Here is a 20,175-nt window from a genome sequence, read left to right on the forward strand (position 1 = left end):
TTTAGTTAAATAACCTTTTACAATGCAGGTTTTTTTAATTGAATAAGAATTCAGAAGAGAAAAAAGCTTAAAGTGTGGTTATACCCTGAAAAGTGGCTATGTAAATATCATGACACATTCACCTCAACAGATCTGCTCCCAGGGTATACCAGAGTCAGATCTTCTGATTTCAGTGACTAAAGTAATTTTCCTCTGAATTCTACTCCTGTTAGCCCTGCAGAGTTGGAGTCAATGGTACTAAGCGAGAGTTAGCTGGGTTCTTTCTCTTTAGTGCAGTAGTATTCAACCTGGCGTTCTGCAGACTGTCTAAGATTTCCAAAGAGGTCCACACCTCCATTTGAAATTCTGTAGGGGTCCGCAAATGAAAGAAGTTTGAAAACCACTGCTTTAGTGCCTCATTAATGGAATTATTTACTAAATTCCTCACAGTTACACCTGTTCAAGCCTTTTGGAGACAATGTCATTAACAGCTTAATTTTGCCTTGCGGAGTTTTTATTACTAGTGATGATGCATGAGAAGGAAAGAACCCAGCTTGACTCCCAGATCCCAGGACTGACATTGACAGAAAAAGTCTTTTTACCTGTAAAATGAGCACATTTGATATGGAAACCAGAGTGCCGTTAAGCATAGAGCCTCACAATTCCAGTTTTTGGTCACTTTTAAAAGTAGAAAAGGATTTTATTACATTAGAAACAGTAAGTTAGATGTTTTCTACTTTTTCCAAAACATAGGCAATATTGTGCTTCATTGATCCGTATGGGGAGGGGACCCTATGCGAGCCAATATCTTCCTATCCATAGAAAGATTAGAGTTAGCTGACTTTGTGGCATTGTACCTTCCCTTCACCTAGACCCTGCAAAAGTTCCTGGTCCTGGGATCTGTGAAGTGGGAGGGTCCCAGAGATTGGTCTCCAGCCTGAGCCCAGAAGTCTACACTGCAATGAAACAGCCTCACAAGCCTGAGTCGGCTGGCACGGGCCAGCTATGAATGCCTAGTTGTAGTACAAAGATATCCTGATTGAGCAGGCAGAGGGGGCCGGAGGGCCAGGGGTGAAAATCGTATTTTCCCTCTTTCAACTACACAAATAATCTGCTTAAAGTTAATATAGACTCTGGCTATATTAATTCCTGAATGGACTCTCCTTTGCAATGTGGAAACTCCATTTAAAGGAATTACAGGGACAGCAGCCATCAGGAGGCAGCCCTTGTCAACCATGCCAACGGGGAGCTTGGGTGAAAGTTTCCAAGGGTCAGAATGCAGCAACATATGGACACAGGCTCTGTATAGGTTGGCTTTGTCCTGTAGCAGATTCCTGAGATCTCTGGAGATCTGCTGGTTCAGGGTCCTTGCCCCCAAAAGACAAATGTGGAGGAAAACTCCATGATGAAGGGATAGCTTCTGAAAGCCCCTGACACTAACATGCAGTTTTCTTCCTAGAGGCATGATTTGTCACTTGGTAATGTCTATTTCCAAAGTACTGTATGTTTCTTGAGACATTCTAGATTTGCTCTTGTGTTTTTTTAATCAGCTGTATAAACTTACTGATTTGAACTGGATTTTGTATTAGTTATTTTTATATCTTTTTAAAATAAGAAACATTTTACTAAGAATAGAAGACCACAGTTCATTAGAATAAAGAATTAATAAGTGCTACATAATTTTGCATGCTTGTCCCTCCCTCCCCCCAAATAATCAAGGCTTTATTTTTAATCGTACATAGATTAAAGATGAATTACAAATTAGTTCTTATTGAGGCTCATATAAAATTCAAAACAACTCTAAATGAAGTGCATTCTGATCAGTATAGTTGCATTAAGTGCCAAATAACTATTAATCTTAACAGATTTAAAAGTAGTAACCACAGTTTGCTAGCTCTCTCAGGTAGAAAAACTATGGAGTTTAGAGCACATAATATTGTAAATTCACGTAGTACAACTGGAACTGAACCATTTCTGGGAATTGTGCCGAAAGATGATAAATGCAATGGCAATCATCTTGACTCTGCAGAATGCATTTAGGATGTTACAGTTTGACTGTTAGGTAACACAGAAACTATATGGGCATGTGATTTATACTGTTTTTACTTTTAAACAAAAACAAAACTAAAGCTAATATAAATACATAAGCATAACTTTTCTTAGGCATCAGAAGGAATTATAATAGTGATTACAAATATACTTGTTAATGATGTCCAGTTTCATTCTTTATATAAAGCATTTGACTGAGATAGTTAAAAATAGAATCGGAAACACTTTTACAGGATATACTATACACAACTAATGTCAATATTATTTATTTATATATTTATGAACATTAAAAAAGGCTTATCCATGGTTTCAGTTGTCTTTGATATACACTAAAAATACAATTAAACAGTACTGATGAATCCATTACCAAAACCTTAACCCTTTGCAGTATGTTCTAATGTTCAGTTTCATAAATATATGGATTTTAAGGCTAGAAGGGACTGTTCAGATCTAGTCTAATCTGCAGAAATCAGGCCTCACCGAATAAAATTCCTGCATCAAGCCTAAATCTTATGTTTGAGCTATAATATATCTGTTAGGAAGATATCTAGTCTTGATTTAAAGACTTATGTGAAGGAGAATCTACCACATCTGTTGGTAAACTTGCCTGTTCAGCAAGTCTTGTGCCACAAAGAACTGTCTCTGCTCCCTGGCAGGGCCATGCTTATGACTGCTCAGTATTGAGTATGCCAAGTATGTAGGTTACATTACAAGATGGGGGACTGCTGCTTTGTCTGCGGGCTTTCTCTTGGCTTTTTCATTGCTTTTTGCCTTTCTGACACACAGACACATACAGCTGTCACCAATCAATTCTCAGCTCCTGTGTTCTTCTGCCTATATGGCTTAGCTTTTGTTCAGTCTTGCCATGATGACCTTTGAGCCATGGGCTTCTGTTGTTTCAGCTACCCCTACACAAAGGGGCATTAAATGGAAGGAGCTATTTAAGGCGAAATGAAGGGTGCTTAGTGCATCCATTAACTTTAACAAGGTCTTTGGTTGATCTGAAGATTACAGATATGCTTGGTTAAAGTCGATGGGGGCAGTTACAGAGTGAGAAAAGGAACAAAAATGTAAACAGTTCATTCTGGTGAATTCTGTGGCAGACATGAATAAAGGAAAAGTGGGGAAGGGGCAAAACCCAATTTTCTTTTTTAAATGTCAAAGTTTCAGTTTCAACGAGAAACTAGGAAGCATAAAAAAACCTCAGAGCATTTCATTACTTGTCTCCTAGATGTTGTCTCAAGAGGAAGCCTCATGTGTTCTCAGCATTGTCTTGTGTTTCTTTTGTCTTGGGATGGAAGCCCAGTATTGATTTGCTCTCTCTCTCCACCTCTTGTGGGCAGTGAGTAGAGAACTCAATGGGGCAGGTCCAGGCACAAAGACACATCAAGGAAGGAGAGCATGGCTATGCTTGGCTCCACTACATATAGCAATGTACTGTTTTGAAGCCCCCTTTCACTTCTGCATTCAACACCAATAAAAGTACTTGATATTTATACATTTCTTACAAAGCTGGATATGAGCATCCCTGAAGCACACAGGCCCTAATTTATAAATTCATCCCTGTTCAACAAAGTGCTTAAGCATAGGCTTATTTTTAGGTAATTGCATAAGGCCTGTTCACATCAATAGGATTTAGCATGTGCTTAAAGTTAAGCATGGGGCTTAAGTGCTTTGTTGGATAGGGGTGGATTTAAGCATGTGCTTAAATACTTTGCTAAACTGGGTTCAAAGAGTGTAAATGACTTTTGTAAGGACACAAAGCATGTTGGTGGCACACTGGAAATAGAATCTACCATCCTGACTGATAACCCTGGGCATCATTATCCATTTTGACACCCCCCCCCCCAAAAAAAAACAACCAAACAAACCACGAATGTTTTCTCAAATACTGACACACCTGAATAAGTCAATCCTGCTTTCAAATTTTATCCCCAAAATGTTTTATCTAGAAAATATTAACTGAACTCCAGGCTTCTATTCATTTTACATTATTAGACAAGTTACACATGCACAGTTTCTGAGTGTATACTATGTTACTTCATGGAAGCCCTTTACAATCAATTTTAAGTCTGTATTTTCTGGAGTTATTTATGGAAGATCAAAAATACTTTGAAAGGAAATAGTTTTACAAGCTAATATATCTTACCATAGGGCAAGAGTTATTAGAAGCTATCATCACTGTATAAATAATTATATTGTTGCATGCACACTAAATTCTAATGGGATTTTGTTGCTACAGCTACAAAAGAATCTGACTACATCTCCTGTGTAGCTTAATTGGACTGAAATGACTGTGTTGTGTTCTATACAGTTTTGGTAATGTTTCAGTTTTATGAGTGAAACGCTGGCAGACCCGATTAATCTTATTCCTACATACGTCTAGATAATTTATTTGCATAAAGAATATTAATTAGCTGTACCTGCATATTGGTGGGATAAAGTTTATTCCAACTTATTGCTTTTGAAAAAAGAATTCAAAATGCTGAAGAAGGATTTTGGCTAAAGTTGTATCATCAATTTGTTTTGTTTTGTTTCAAAGAAAACATTGTGTATATTTGGTATACACTAGATGTGATCTGAGGAGCATAGGTACTGCCCCATTCTTCTGCCTCCAGGGATCAAGATGCCAAAAAGGGAGCTAGAAGGTGGGATTATGTGGTGAGAAGCCCCATCTCCTCACTGCCTTCTCTGTCACTCTTTTTGGCTCCTTCTTTCATGGCAAGAATAAGTAGTGCCTACAATCCACAGAGCACAGGGCTGCTATTTTAGGATTCCTTGTGATCCCGCTGTCTGCTAGTCAGATAGTTTAATCATGTACATGATTTCTAGTTTTGTTGGTATTTTCTTATTCTAGCATCAATAGTTTAGGGCTTTAACAGAGTCCACGATCCGGCCGTGTTCCTGGGGCCCACTTGCTGTCCCCAGTAAGGCTCAGAGAGGCTTCAGGGTTGTGCAACACCTGTGTCTTTTTTTACTTAAGGTTATTCCACCACCAGCGTCTATCTGTATACAGGTTTTACAGGATTAGTCAGCTCCTTTACCAGCACAGTCAGCCTTTAACTAGGAGGCCTCCAGTTTTCTTCCTGACTGACTTCTTCCGGCTGCCCTCCTGCCTTCTGGCTCCCTCCCAACCTTTATAGCCCTTGGCTTGTCAGGCCAGCAGGTGTTGCCAATCGTCAGACTGGCATCAGGCCTTTTCCATCAGCCCCAATCTGTTTCCCCTGATTGGAGCTGACTGGGCAGGGGCTAATTTGGTGATTTTTGCACCAGCACCCTGGCTACAGGGCTACACTGTGCCTATTAAACACAGCCCAAAGTATGGGGTAGAGTGCAGCACCAGCCGACATTCTTCTGCCTCTATAAGTTAACATGCTCTTGTACTACTTCCCCTTCTTACCTCCGCTGACAACAGTTCTTAGGAAAACCAGACAGGATTCTGGTTTCCATATTACTGGTTTTCACATGGCCTCATTAATTTGGTTGGTTAAATCTCTGACTCTTGCAGTGGCTGGAGCCCAAGACAGCCTCCCCACCCCCTGCACAACTGGTGTTGTTCAAGAAACTGCTATCTGTAGGAATTTGCTACATCAGATATCAGTTTTTTACAATCCCTCACATGTGAGTAACTGCTGCAGGTAGCAAATTCTTACACGTAGCAGTTTCTCGCACTACAGGCATACTAAATAAAAATTTCCCCCCAAAACCCTGCAACCAGGGGTCTGACGGCCATGGCAGTGCCAAGGGAGGCTGAGCCTCCCCTGGCCTATTATACCCGTTGCCCAGGGGACCTCTCTCACGAGCTGTTCCTGAGACAGGCAGTAAACTCCTTTCTTCATTTAGGAATGATAGAGTCCCTCTCTGCTTAACATGAGGGAAAGGTCTTCTAATCAAGGTACTTTCTCATGCCAAAGAAAAATGGAAGGTGGAAGCTGATTTTAGTTTTAAGACTACTAAACTAATTTTGTAAAGTCTCAGAAGTTCGTGATGATGACTCTGGCAGCTATAATTTCTTCACTAAATTCAAGAGATTGGTTTTTGTTCGTCGACCTACAAGATGCATATTGCCATATAGTGATACACCCATCTCACAGAAAATAAAACAAACATTTGTTACAGACCACCATCATTTCAATACGGAATTCTCCCCTTTTGACTCACTTCCACTCCAAGAATGTTTTCAAAGATTCTAACAGTGATGGCCACTTACCTTCATTGAGAGACGATTTTAGTATTCCTGTACCTCAATGATTGGCTGTTCATGGGTCAGTCTTATGAAAGAATGCTGTCAGCTACTTAGAGGGCTTTTTCTCTGTTCCTGGAATTGAGCCTTCAACTTAATGTAAAAAAATCCATGTTGACCTCTACAGAAAATACAGTTTGTGACCGGGGTTCCAGTGGAGGCCAGCTATGGTCACTCAGTTAGAGTGAACAGCAAAGAATGAGGCAGACAATCCCCATAAAGCTGGTGGATATTCCAATACTTAGATTTACCAAGCCAGCATACAACAGCGTTTTTATTATCTTACTGCTTACTCAGAAATCCAAACAACACAGTTCCCTTGAAGTGATCCAGCCTCAGGCCTCCATCTAGGTACCTAAGTCAAATATGATGATTTCTGAAAATCTTATTTCATCATATAAAAGAAAGTTCTACCAATACCAAAGGATCAGACACATTATCTCCCAGATTACTGAATATTCCAGAACATACCCAAATACATGTTACAGCCAATTCTTATTAACTAAACTAAAATTTATTAAAAAACAAAAGAAAGCGGAAATGGTTAAAAAGATCAATATACATACAGACATGAGTTCAGTTCACTGCGGTTTAGATTCATAGCAGAGATGGTGAGCTTTATAGTTGCAAAGAGTTCCTTTCGAATTCAGTTAATAGATTATAGTCCAATGTCCAGATATCATATTGAGGGCATACCAGCATAACTGCGACCTCGGTCTTGTGACTTAAACTTCCCCTGATGAAGCTTAAGCAGATCTGAGATGACAGAATCAGGATCCAAGGATCTTTTATACAATTTCATGTCCTCTTTGGCAAGTTGAGAGTTTTTCTGGGAACAAAAGGTAATTATGATGACTTTGAAGGAGGTCCATCACGATACTTAGCTACAGAATTAACATAAGTCAATTTGCTTGTGCCTCCACCATTCATAGTACCTTTCAAAGAGAGATGAATACCAAGATATCCCATGTTTACAATTCATTTAAATGCTAGGATGTTCTCTTGATTTCTGAATTATCAGAATACAGCGTAGACAGGGACTGTTGATTACATTGTTGACCATGCTCATACATATGTAAATACACAAACATCCCTCCATATGTCTTTTGAGGGTTATTTATGAATGAAAAGTCTGACTTTTTATTCCATAAAAACACTGGGAATAAAAAGAAAATGCTAAAAATATGGACACAAATGCAGGACAGGTTTTATAAAATCCTTGACCTTCCAGGCCTCCAGATCCAAGGGAAGCTCTAGCCAGGAAAACTCAACAAGAAAATGTTATTGGTACTGGAATTGCTGGAAATGAAAAATATATTATCTTCAGAAGAGAACTTTTAATTATTAACAGCAAAAATAAGCCATATAAACAGTGCAGGATCATGCTTTCTTCTCACAGTGAAGGAAATGAAGTCACAAGAACACAAGTCCCGGTTATCAAGAAAGTCCATGAAATAGGCAGTGGAGGGAAAAAAAGAACCAAAGAGCAGAGACAGTAGAGAATATTGCCCCAATCAAAACCTTGGTGATCCTTGAAAGTTTGACAGCTGAGGTTTTGTATTGCACAATATTCCAACTTGGGCTGGGATACTGAAATCAAGCTGTTTATTTTGAAATAACGCTGCCATATACGTGGCAAAGCAGACCTCCCAACAAAAAAGAGTCTGGAACCAGAGTGATTGAAGTCTTTGTTAAATTTCTACATCACTGACAATAATTAGTTACTATTGTACATCTTTGTTATCATGATTATGGCAGCAGCATATCTCTCATCAACATAGGTTAGAATTTTGCAATTTGGGGACTAAGTAGTAGTAATGGCCAATATTCTTCAGAAGCACTATGGCAGGAGTAGTTATTTTTCTATAATTTATTAAACATTTCTTTGTTTTTGTGCAGTAATTCTCAACATTTCCCATACAGGACTCTCTCTTCCATACTGTAATCTAGCTGGGGCATTTCTCCCACTTGGCAATGTCAGAAGGGAAGATTCCTCACCTCCTCCTAAAACATGTTCACAATCTCTAGTTTAAGGGCTATATTGCTATTGTTTCAGCATGTCTGCAGATTCAGGCATGCATTACTGACCAGTTTATGCTCAGTTCACTTTTTCAAGTTCATCTTTGCAACTATTAGGACTAGAAACATAATATATTTTGATTAAAGCATAAGAAAAGGAGGATGATTGTGACACTCCTGAAAACTGAAGTAGACCCCTACTTTGAGAACTCCTGTTCTAATTCTGTTTCCTTTCTCTTGCTCTTGTTTGTGGCAGTGTTTTGAGGCACCATTTCATGTACTGTCATCAGTTGGCATCTAGGGCTGTCTTTGATAGTGTGAAATAATATCTATGCAGCAAATGAACAACATATATCAGTTTTAATTCATAAATATTTTGTCATTTCCTTTGTTGTTATAAATATGTATAAAATCCAGTGATATTACTGGGTAAAATATGTAACTTAAAATAGCTTTGATGGAAAATAAACTGTATGGTTCTAAATATCATATCCTTCAAAATAGGTTTTTGATAAAATTTATTATTAATAATACAGTTTTGAACAATTTGTAGGTTCTGCTTTGATGCAGTTGATATGCAATATGTATAGTGAATTTAGTGCTACAGGTACTATACTTTAATTGTTTGTTTGCTCTATTTCAGACGGTTCGCCATGGTTTTCCTTATTTGCCCACTGCCCTAGCTTTTGACCCAGTTCAGAAAATTCTGGCTGTGGGGACAAGAACAGGAGGCATACGAATGTATCCTTTCTTATTCAAAGTCTTTACAGTTTCTGTACTTTTGATACTGTAGTGACATGAATCAGCTTCATTCCACAAACACTCAGGTAAGATACATTTTATAACATTAAATTCTGATGTGTTAATTTTTCCAGTCTAAACAGTAAAGTATCTTTAAAAAGTTGTAGTTTTTTTGGCTGTTCTGGAATTAATATTGGCTTACTAATGTGACTAAGGATGACATTTCACGCATGAATTACTGGCTTATGAATAACACTGGCTAATACATAGCTAATTTTTATGCTCAGTATGTGAAAGCGGAGGGATTAAAAAACAGTAGGTTAGGTTCCAAACAAGAATACATATGGAGGAAATTGTTTTAGATATTTTCATTCTTCGTGAGTTTCTTCAAAAGTGAATATCCATTTATAAAATTGGGCATTGTTACAATAATATTTTGCCTTGACGTTTTAATGTTTATAATTTAATATGCATAACCCCTAAACTCTCAGTCTTGAGCCTAGGATACTTTTGGAACTCATTTTATAAAAAGATTTGGATGACTATGAGCTTTATTGGGAGGGAAAGAGAAAGAACTGGAGAACTCTTTTTAAAATAAATATAATTTTGCAAAATGTTCAGATAACATATTGATGAGTGTGGTAGAAATGTTGTGCTACCGACAGATAAAATTAGTCAATGTGTCAACATAGGGAAAAATTCAATACAAAAGAATTGAAAATTCAAACATGGTCTGATTTTTGAGAATCTAAAAAGTACATTTCAATGTTCTGAATTACAAGATGTTCTGCTGAACACATTTCTCAATTTCTCAAGGCCCAAATAGTTCCACCAAACTGGGATATATGTCAATAAAGGAGAGACAAGAAAAACAGTGCAAGAGAGTTAAAATGTTATGGGTTTGATGTATTTAATAGAAGGAATTTTTTGTTTTGTTTTTGTAACCTCAGTTTACAGGTTCAGCACTTCTGCTGTAAATAATTGGCAATAAGTGAGAACATGAGTGCTCTGGTCCTATGAATTCTAACACATAAGCTTAACTACAATCTAAGCGGATTTCGGTTTTAAGCTTCTCAATACTTGTGCACATTATATACCCCTATAAATCCCAGGTTTAAAATGGAAAGATATTTTATGAAATATGGTCAGCTTATTCTATACAGATTCTTCTACTCTCCCCATCACCATGGTGCCTATGAGTCTAGTGACAGCAGAGGCAAGGTGCAAATAAAGTGAAAACTGTTTATTTGGAAACTCAGCCAGTGTCTCACGTAACACATTTAGCAACCAGGACTTTGATTCCTTACATCTTAGAGTGCTCTTGTGCTCAATAAATTTTATCCTCAAAGGCCTTGATGTTTTTCCAGTATAAGCCTTCCACAAGGACACTAACCATTTATACCACAGAGTCTGTGCTGTTGGTGATTCTGCTCTTAATATAACATTATTTACCTCAATGAGGTAGATAGAATATATCCCATTGAACACATGCGTTTCTGGCATGGAAAATCTCCGCATGTTCTGTGCTTCTGACAGACCACAGCTAAAATGATCAAATTGTACTCTATGGAAGGGGACTAGAGCTTACCTCTGGAAGTTTCATTTACACTGTTGCCTCAGAGCACTGATTCCTTGGCCCTCCTCTTTCCCCGACCCCAGCAGCCAGGCTCTTGTAGGAGCTGTGCTGCTATTGGCCAGGTATCCTATAGCTATATAACATTCCTGCTCTAAGGAAAATGCAAGTGCAGAGCCCAAGTTAATGCTTCTTTCAAGCAGTGGTGTAGCTAGGAGTAGAAATTGGTGTGGGTGGGCAGACTGCCAGCTCAGCATCTCTCCCAACACCACACCCTCTTCCTAGCCCTGGTGCCCCCAGAAATGGCTTCACCTATCGAGCTGATAATGCACATGGAAGGAGGACACTTCCCTCATGTTCCAGTGTGGGTAGCTGCTGGGCTAAAAGAAGCCCCCCCCCTTTAGGCTGAAATTCCCCACATTCCTTAAGGCAGAGATGGGGGATAATAGGCAATGAACCCCCTCTTCAGTTGAGCAGAGTCTGAAGGCTACATCTCCCCGCCCACTCTTCCGCCCCCCACCTCCCCGCAGGATACCCAGCCAGGGAATCATAGAATATCAGGGTTGGAAGGGACCTCAGGAGTCCAAACCCCTGCTCAAAGCAGGACCAATTCCCAAACTAAATCATCCCAGCCAGGGCTTTGTCAAGCCCGACGTTAAAAACCTCTAAGGAAGGAGATTTCACCACCTCCCTAGGTAACCCATTCTAGTGCTTCACCACCCTCCTAGTGAAAAAGTTTTTCCTAACATCCAACCTAAACCTCCCCCACTGCAACTTGAGATCATTACTACTTGTTCTATCATCTGTTACCACTGAGAACAGACTAGCTCCATCCTCTTTGGAACCCCCTTTCAGGTAGTTGAAAGCAGCTATCAAATCCCCCTTCATTCTTCTCTTCTGCAGATTAAACAATCCCAGTTCCCTCAGCCTCTCCTCAGAAGTCATGTGCTCCACCCCTAATCATTTTTGTTGCCCTCCACTGGACTCTTTCCAGTTTTTCAACATCCTCCTTATAGTGTGGGGCCCAAAACTGGACACAGTACTCCAGATAAGGCCTCAAAAATGTTGAGTAGAGGGGAATGATCACATCCCTCGATCTGCTGGCAGTGCCCTTACTTACACAGCCCAAAATGTGGTTAGCCTTCTTGGCAACAAGGGCACACTGTTGACTCATATCCGGCTTCTCATCCATTGTAACTCCTAGGTCCTTTTCTGCAGAACTGCTGCCTAGCCACTTGGTCCCTAGTCTGTAGCAGTGCATGGGATTCTTCCGTCCTACGTGCAGGACTCTGCACTTGTCCTTGTTGAATCTCATCAAGTTTCTTTTGGCCCAATCCTCTAATTTGTCTAGATCCCTGTGTGTCTTATCCCTACCCTCCAGTGTAAACAGGTTCCGTGAGCCTCACCAACTTGGGAAGAAAGAGAGTTTATCCAGAGAGGGAAGCGAAAACTGGGGTTGAGGGGCTGGATAGGGGAGGGCAAAGGCCAAGGGCCAGAGTTGGGGGGAAGGGGCAGGACCCAGGGGCGTACAGGACATGGGTGAGGCAGCAGAACTGGGGGGCATAGCAGAGCCTGGAGCTGGTGGCACAGGGATGGGACTGGAGAGCAGGAGGGATTGGGGGGGTGCAGGAGGGATCTGGGGCCATGGGGAGGGGGACAGGAGGGATCAGGGGGCTTGTGTCCCCCCACCCCCTCCAGCCAGCTCTTACCACTCAGCAAGCACCAGAAGAGGAGGCTGCCCGGTGTGCACAAGCTAGAGTTCTGCCCACCCCTCTCAACGCCGACTCAGTATCCCTCTGCCCGGCCAGCTACTTCCCTCTGTCCTGCTGGTGCCACTGTGTCTCTGTGACCTGCTGCTCCAATCTCTAGTGCCCTGCGCATACCTAGCCCAGTCATGTGCTTAGGCGCCCAGACTGGCTTTGGTCCAGCCCCAGCGCTGGCCCCACCTAGACCTGCTCCCACAAAGCGCACCCCCACACACACACACCTGGTTTGACTCCCTCCCTCCCAACGTGTGGATTGAGATGGCTCCAGCCCTGCCCTCACTCTCTCCTGGATTTCAGGTGCCTGAGTGATGCTCCAGGCCACTGTGGCAGCACTACACCTCTGCTCAGATTTGGGTGGGCCTGGATGCTAAGTGGTGGGCTGCAGCTTACCTAGCCCCGCCATGGCTATGCCCCTGCTTTCAAGTAGCATTAATTAAGCCTGGATATCCTCTATCACAGCAGGGGAAGATTTTGTGGAGAAGAGCTGTGCCCCCCCCCCCACACTCAACCCTGCAATTATATGTGGAGGGGCTTTCAAAGGAAGGAGGGGAACATGCTGCTGAAGTGGCACTTCTTTCTGTACCTTCCAGACCATTCTGATAGCTTAGAGTCCCCTCCGTTCATGGAAACTTTAATAATAATTCTATTATCTGAATCAATCAATAGCATCACCCAAGTTTCTCTACCTATGTTTAATTAGAGAGAGAATAATATACTGTTGTTCATTTCTAAATCTCTTGTTCCTATTATTCCTCTGAGACGAATATGCCTAATATTCCTATGACAGCTATTGAATGTGAGGACAGATGTATTAAATTAATGCCATTTTTAAATTATGGGAATACTAGAGGAGTACTAGAGCATCTGAATTTTTTAAAAAGCATGTTCATTTTCTCCTCTTACAATGTGCACATGATTAGTCATTTTAAGCCATATTTGTTACTCATTTGTTTCTGGGCTAAGACCTGTTATGCTAACGTCAACATTTTTAAAACTGATTTATTGTTACCCTTCTGAAAATTGAATTTATAATAGAGAGACTTTTAAAATATCAAAAAACTGAGCAGCTTTTAATGACTCTCTATCTTACATAGTCTTCTGCGCAAAGTGCTTGTAGTTGATCAGCACATAGTGTCCTGAAACTGATTAGTGTTAGATAATAATAGAATGGAGGAATTACTTCAATATACCTTGCTGTTGCTTTTGTAGTCTCTGCTGTTGGTGCCAGTGAACAGTCCTGGTTATGGTACAAGAAGGACAATTTGGCCATCATGAAGGAAATTAATTCAGTACCAGCCTCTGACTAGACTGGATTATTGATTATTTATATTGTAGTATCTCCCAGAAGACCCAATTAAGATCAGGATCCTGTTGTGTTAGACAACACAAACACATAGGAAGATGGAGTTACTCTCCAAAATGCTTACGGGGTCATGGAATGAATCTGTCTTTGACCAATGCAAATCATGTGGTGACAATATTTCTTTTCTTTTCAGCAAAGAAACTATTCTATAGCCCTAAACTCTTGAAGTAGATCCAAAAAAATGGACACAAGCCAGAACAAGATGCTAGAGTACATGATTTCTGTGATATTAATTAGGGACCTAGGTAGAAATTAGACATACATATGGAGGAGGTAAATTATTCTTTGCATTTTCCATAGGAAATATTGAGACGAGGCAGAACAATAGCGTGGTAGAATTGAGAAGAATAAGTAGTTCCTTATGTCCTTAGTGATACCAAAGTTAATGATACCTTGTGTTTTATGACATTATTAAGTATTAGTCATTTAAATTTGTTCATATGCACTCTAGCCCATTAATTCCAGAATATCTTTCAGGAACAAAGGGGTTGGGAATGAAAACCAGTGGTTTTTGGCAGGAGGAGCAGCAAGGGAACAAGAGTAGTGGGCAAGGCAAGATGGAGAACTGGATGAGTAGGCAGGAGAAAACAGAAGAACTGGATATGATGGGCCCATCTATTGAAGATAGAGACCTTTGTGCGATATGGATTAAATGAAAGGAAAATCAGGGACAATAACTTTAGGTCCATACTCCAATCTGAAAAAGTACAGAATGGCTTGATTTCTTATCAAAGTTCAAAAATATGTTTCTTAATAATATCTTTTTTTAAATTCTATTCTTCCAGAAAGACCAAAATATTTGTTATCCTAATGGGGACTTGATAGCAATCATTGTAGTTACGTTAGCAAATTAATAATCTTTCTAGCTACCTATTTTAAAATGCTCATATCTTTTCAAGTGACATTTTTTGTGTGTGCTTCAGTAGACTGTGGTGCCTATCTCACATATTGATTTAAATTTCTGTGCTTAGTTATACAGTGTGCAAAATAAGAATATTAATATTTACCCATCTTTGTAAAGCATTTTGAGAGCTACAGATAAGAAGTGTTATAGAACTGCAAAGCATTGTTAGGCCCATTATACAAAGAAAGGTTGAATAAAGAGCTCAGTGACAGTGAAAGATAGTGGGTTAGACCTCAGATGAAAGATTTGGGTCTGAGTCTTCGTTTGACAATTATTTGCTGTCTGACCTTGACCTTCTTGTATTGTCCACTTGTAAAGTGGGGATATTAATATTTGTCCTACAGGATTAATTAATGTGAGGGTTAATTGGGACTGTTTGTACAGCTCTTTTGGGGAAAAAACAAAGAACGCTCCATACAAGTAATTATCATCTACTGTAACTCCAATAGTATGGAGGAACAGTGAGCACTGTATAGAGGAGAACAAATCGTGCCTCCTCTATTTTAGATTATATAATCTGGTGGTTAGGGCAACCACCAGGGAGATGAGAGACCCAGGGTCCAGTCTCCTTGCTCCAATGATTAGCATGCTGGCTTTTCTGGATCACATTCTTAAGTGCCTCTCTCTCCACATTCATTGACTACGGAGCCAAGGCACCTAAGTCAGGCTTTGTGGAATGCAGTGTTGCTCCAGAGATTTTCTAGGTGCGTGAAAGTTAGGTATGTTGCAAAGCTCAACATTGCAATGCCAAAGTCCCTTTGTGGCTCCTGGCCTTAGTAAACAATTCTGTTGATGCACAAGAATCATAGAAGATTCGGGTTGGAAGATACCTTAGGAGGTCATTTAGCCCAACCTCCTGCTCACAGCAGGAAAGAGGAGAGAGAGAGATTAAGCTTATTCTCTCTTATCTCTATTTGCTACCATGAATAAAACACATAATAGTGTATTTGTGACCCTGAAGTTAGGAGCTGTGTCTCTGAATGCTCACAGGGAACAGATCTGTTCAGTAAGATGGTTCGTTTTCAGCAATAAGGTGACAGGCTGAACTTTACTAGGCCATTGGTGCACACTTCAATTGTGTTTCAACCACCCAAGCAGTGTACCAATACAGGCATTGGAGTGAAACTCATCAGTTTATTGTATTTCTTTTTTAAAATCACTTCGAAATGAAATTGCCAATATACAAGGATGAAAAAATATACAAGATATTGCAAGATTTAATAATAGATTTACTCACACAAATAAATCGGACTAAAACCAAAGAGTCAATTTTCATTTTCATCTGCATTTTCACAAGGCCTGTTATGAATATGATTATGTGCACACCGTGACAGACCCAGAGCAGTGGAGTACAGGAGTCTGGTAGAGGGCAGATATACTGGTCACTGGATGAGTAGTTTTCTGTTCCCTGAGTGACCAGAGCAGGGGCTGCACTAGAGTAATCAGGAACCTGCTAGAACCAATTAAGGCAGACAGGCTGATTAGAACACCTGCAGCCAATCAAGGCAGGCTAATCAGGACACCTGGCTTTAAAAAGGAGCTCACTCCAGTCAGGCGGAGGGGTGGGGGGAGCCAGAGGAGAAGTGTGTGTGAGGAGCTGGGAGCAAGAGGCACAAGGAGCTGAGAGTGAGAGGGTGTGCTGCTGGAGGACTAAGGAGTACAAGTGTTATCAGACACCAGGAGGAAGGTCCTGTGGTGAGGATAAAGAAGGTGTTTGGAGGAGCCCATGGGGAAGTAGCCCAGGGAGTTGTAGCTGTCATGCAGCTGTTACAGGAGGCACTATAGACAGCTGCAATCCACAGGGCCCTGGGCTGGAACCCGGAGTAGAGGGTGGACCCGAGTTCTCCCCAAACTCCTGATCAGACACAGGAGGAGTTGATCCAGACTGTGGGGAAGATCACTGAGGTGAGCAAATCTGCCAATAAACACGGGACCCACCGAGGTAGAGTAGGAACTTTGTCACAACACACACAGTTGATTTATACACACATTAACTTTGTGCATTTTCATACATGTAACTGAACTCACCTATTGTTGAAAATCTGGCCAAAAGTGTCCATTCACTCTGGTTAAACTCTGCTTTCAGTTAAACAGAACCATCTCATGTCACCTTCAGCTGGAGTTTATCCATGTAAGTGACAGCAAAATTTGGCCTTACATTTGTAATTAAAACCTCCTCTTCAGGGAAAAATGCTTCATATATATCCTGAAATATCATGTAAAAAGGTGGCAAACTGGAGAACAGTATTGGCAGCATTTTAAGCAATGACGACAACTACATTTAGAATCTGTGTAGGTGAAATAAATTTTTCTTTGAGTGCTTATCCATATGAGTATTTCATTCTAGAATGTGCATGTGACTGAAATTGGAGATTTTGCTAGCAGTGTTCATTCAATCTGTATATGTGCCCTTACTGTCCTTATGCCATGTACCAAGGTTATGAAGGGCATTGTTGATAAATTGTATAGTCAGTTGCTTGACCACACTTTGGTTTGTTATGAAATATACTGAAGAGATCAAATAACCAATGTCAGTCACGTTTACTTCTATGAACCAGTAATAATATATCATAGGAAAACGGTTCTACAAAAATGATTAAAGGTCTGGAAGACATGACCTATGAGGGAAGATTGAAAAAATTGGGTTTGTTTAGTCTGGAGAAGAGAAGACTGAGAGGGGACATGGTAACAGTTTTCAAGTACATAAAAGGTTGTTACAAGGAGGAGGGAGAAAAATTGTGCTTCTTACCATCTGAGGATAGGATAAGAAGCAATGGGCTTAAATTGCAGCAAGGGTGGTTTAGGTTGGACATTTAGGAAAAACTTCTTAACTGTCAGAGTGGTTAAGGACTGGAATAATTTTCGTAAGGAGGTTGTGGAGTCTCCATCATTGGGGAATTTTTAAGAGCATTTTGGACAAATGCGTCAGAGATGGGCTAGATCTTTGGCATGCGTCCGTGAGTTTGGCTGATCACGACTCCCACTGGCCATGGTTCACTGTCCCAGGTGAATGGGTGCTGCGGGAAGCAGTGTGGGCTAAGGGATGTTGCCAAGGTTCCTTCCCCACTCTGAACTTTAGGGTACAAATGGGGGAACCTGCATGGACACTTCTCAGCTTAATTACTAGCTTAGATCTGGTAACTCTGCCACCATCCAGAAATTTCAGTGTTTGGAGGACTTCCTGTCCCCCCGAAACTCTCCCCTCCCTGGGTGGCCTTGAGGGACTTCACCAGTTCCCTGGTGAACACAGATCCAAACCCCTTGGATCTTAAAACAAGGAGAAATTAACCATCCCCCCTCCTTTCCCCCACCAATCCCTGGTGAGTCCAAATCCAATCCCCTTGGATCTTAAAAGAAGGAAAAATCAATCAGGTTCTTAAAAAGAAAGCTTTTAATTAAAGAAGAAAGGTAAAAATCATCTCTGTAAAATCAAGATGGAAAATACTTTACAGGGTAATCAAATTCATATAGCCCAGAGGAACCCCCTCTAGCCTTAGGTTCAAAGTTACAGCAAACAGAGGTAAAATCCTCTCAGCAAAAAAGAACATTTACAGGTTGAGAAAACAAAAATAAGACTAATCCACCTTGCCTGGCTATTACTTACAATTTTGAAACACGAGAGACTGATTCAGAAAGATTTGGAGAGCCTGGGTTGATGTCTGGTCCCTCTTAGTCCCAAGAGCGAACAACACCCAAAACGAAGAGCACAAACAAAGACTTCCCTCCACCAAGATTTGAAAGTATCTTGTCCCTCTATTGATCCTCTGGTCAGGTGTCAGCCAGGTTTACTGAGCTTCTTAACCCTTTACAGGTAAGAGGCATTAACCCTTAACTATCTGTTTATGACAGATGTGCTGGCCACCACTTCCCGCAGTTCCCATTAGCCTGCAGCGGCGAACCGCGGCCAGTGGAAGCCACGATCGGCCGAACCTGTGGACGTGGCAGGTAAACAAACTGGCCCGGCCTGCCAGGGGGCTTATCCTGGCGTGCCGTGTGCCAGAGGTTGCCGATCCCTGGTCTAGATAATACTTAGTCCTGCCTTGTGCAGGGAACTGGGCTAGATGACCTCCTGAAGTCCCTTTCAGTTCTATGATTCTATGATACCAGTCTCCATGAAGCCATCTCATGCAGTGTTGTTACATTCACCTTATACAGAAGTTGTGCTCCCAAAGTTATACCCCATAATCCATCTTTTTGTACCCAGTCTTTTTACAAATACAAGGTACTTTGTACATCAGCTGAAACTACATTTAACCAATCCATTTTCTACCTTGTTTTTCTGGTACTATGGTGTACTGCGTAGCTCTTTGTTCTGAAAACGTGCATTCCAAATACCAATGGGCATGAAGGCACCTTCCCTGGGTTTGTACTAGGGTAGAGAAATCATATGTCTTGTCCTCTTCCTTTGTGAAAATAAGCTGTTGCTATGGTAAAATAATGAAATGTCCTGATCTTGACAATTTTGCTATGTGCTTAAGTCAAAGCTTACTTCAACTAATGCAAGGCATTGGAGTATACTTAACATAATAGAACTGGATTATAATAAAGGGATAGGCCAATGTAGGCTATATAACTACTATATTATTTGTGCTTAATACATACTATTATACATATGGTGCAGATAATTCCTATTAATGTGATATATTATGCTAAGTGGCATATATTGGTCAACAGTGGTGTGGGATCAATCACCTCTCCAGTTCTTTCTCACCACTCTTGGTTTGAGACCTAGCCCTTCAGTATCTGCACTCCTTTAGCTTATCTTTGATAGGCATTTCTGCAAATAGTATACAGTAAAAGCTGTGTTATCCGGCCCTGGACCAACCAGAAAGCTCTATAAACCGGCATAATCTTCATAGAAAGTCTGGCTTATGGTCCGGTTGGAACGGGGCTACCAGGCTCCCTATGTGGCTGCCCTAGGCAGAGGAATGGCCATGAGGAATTTGGCGTGCGGGGTGTGTGTGGGGAGAGGCTGGGGGTTGGAAGCCCGAGGGGGAGGTGCGGGGCATGGGGTTTGGGAGCGAGTTTGGGTGTGGGAGGGAGTGCGGAGTGGCAGATCCGTGGGGCGCTCCACTCATGTGGCTCCCCACAAGTGGTGACCAGTCCCTGCAGCCCATAGGGGGAGGCGTGGCTGGGTGGCAGTGCATGCTGCCCCCGCCCCAGCACTGGCTCCGCAGCCGCCATTGGCTGGGAACCACGGTCAATGGGAGCTGCGGGGGTGACACCTGTGGATGGGGGCAGTGTGCATAGAGTGGCCTAGCCGTGCTTCTACCTAGGGGCCACTGGAACTGGTCACTGCTTGCAGGGAGCTGCCTGAGGTGAGCGCGCCCCAGATCCAGCACCCTGTACCCCCTCCTTAGTTAACTGAATTTTTTACTTACTGGCACCCCGCCATTCCTCCAACATGCCAGATAAAAAAGATTTTACTGTTTTAGTGTAGTTGTTGATATAGTTATTGTCCACTGGCACTTGTTTTTCCTCATATATAGAGTAGGTAATTTTAAATATAGTGGGTGGCCAAAGGGGGTGGAGAGGAGT

General features: G+C 41.2%; 1 protein-coding gene across 9 annotated transcripts in view; it reads left to right on the forward strand.

Annotated features, from left to right (window-relative positions):
* Positions 1-20,175, forward strand: part of STXBP5L (syntaxin binding protein 5 like) — a 424,278-nt gene that overhangs the window by 20,533 nt on the left and 383,570 nt on the right. For all 9 annotated transcript variants that reach the window (XM_030534340.1, XM_030534349.1, XM_030534386.1 and 6 more), the window contains exon 2: positions 8,934-9,031. In XM_030534340.1, the coding sequence (XP_030390200.1) occupies positions 8,934-9,031 (98 nt within the window). The remainder of the gene's footprint in view (positions 1-8,933; positions 9,032-20,175) is intronic.

Source organism: Gopherus evgoodei, chromosome 1 (genome assembly GCF_007399415.2).
Source record: "Gopherus evgoodei ecotype Sinaloan lineage chromosome 1, rGopEvg1_v1.p, whole genome shotgun sequence".
Taxonomy (NCBI): Eukaryota; Metazoa; Chordata; order Testudines; family Testudinidae; genus Gopherus; species Gopherus evgoodei.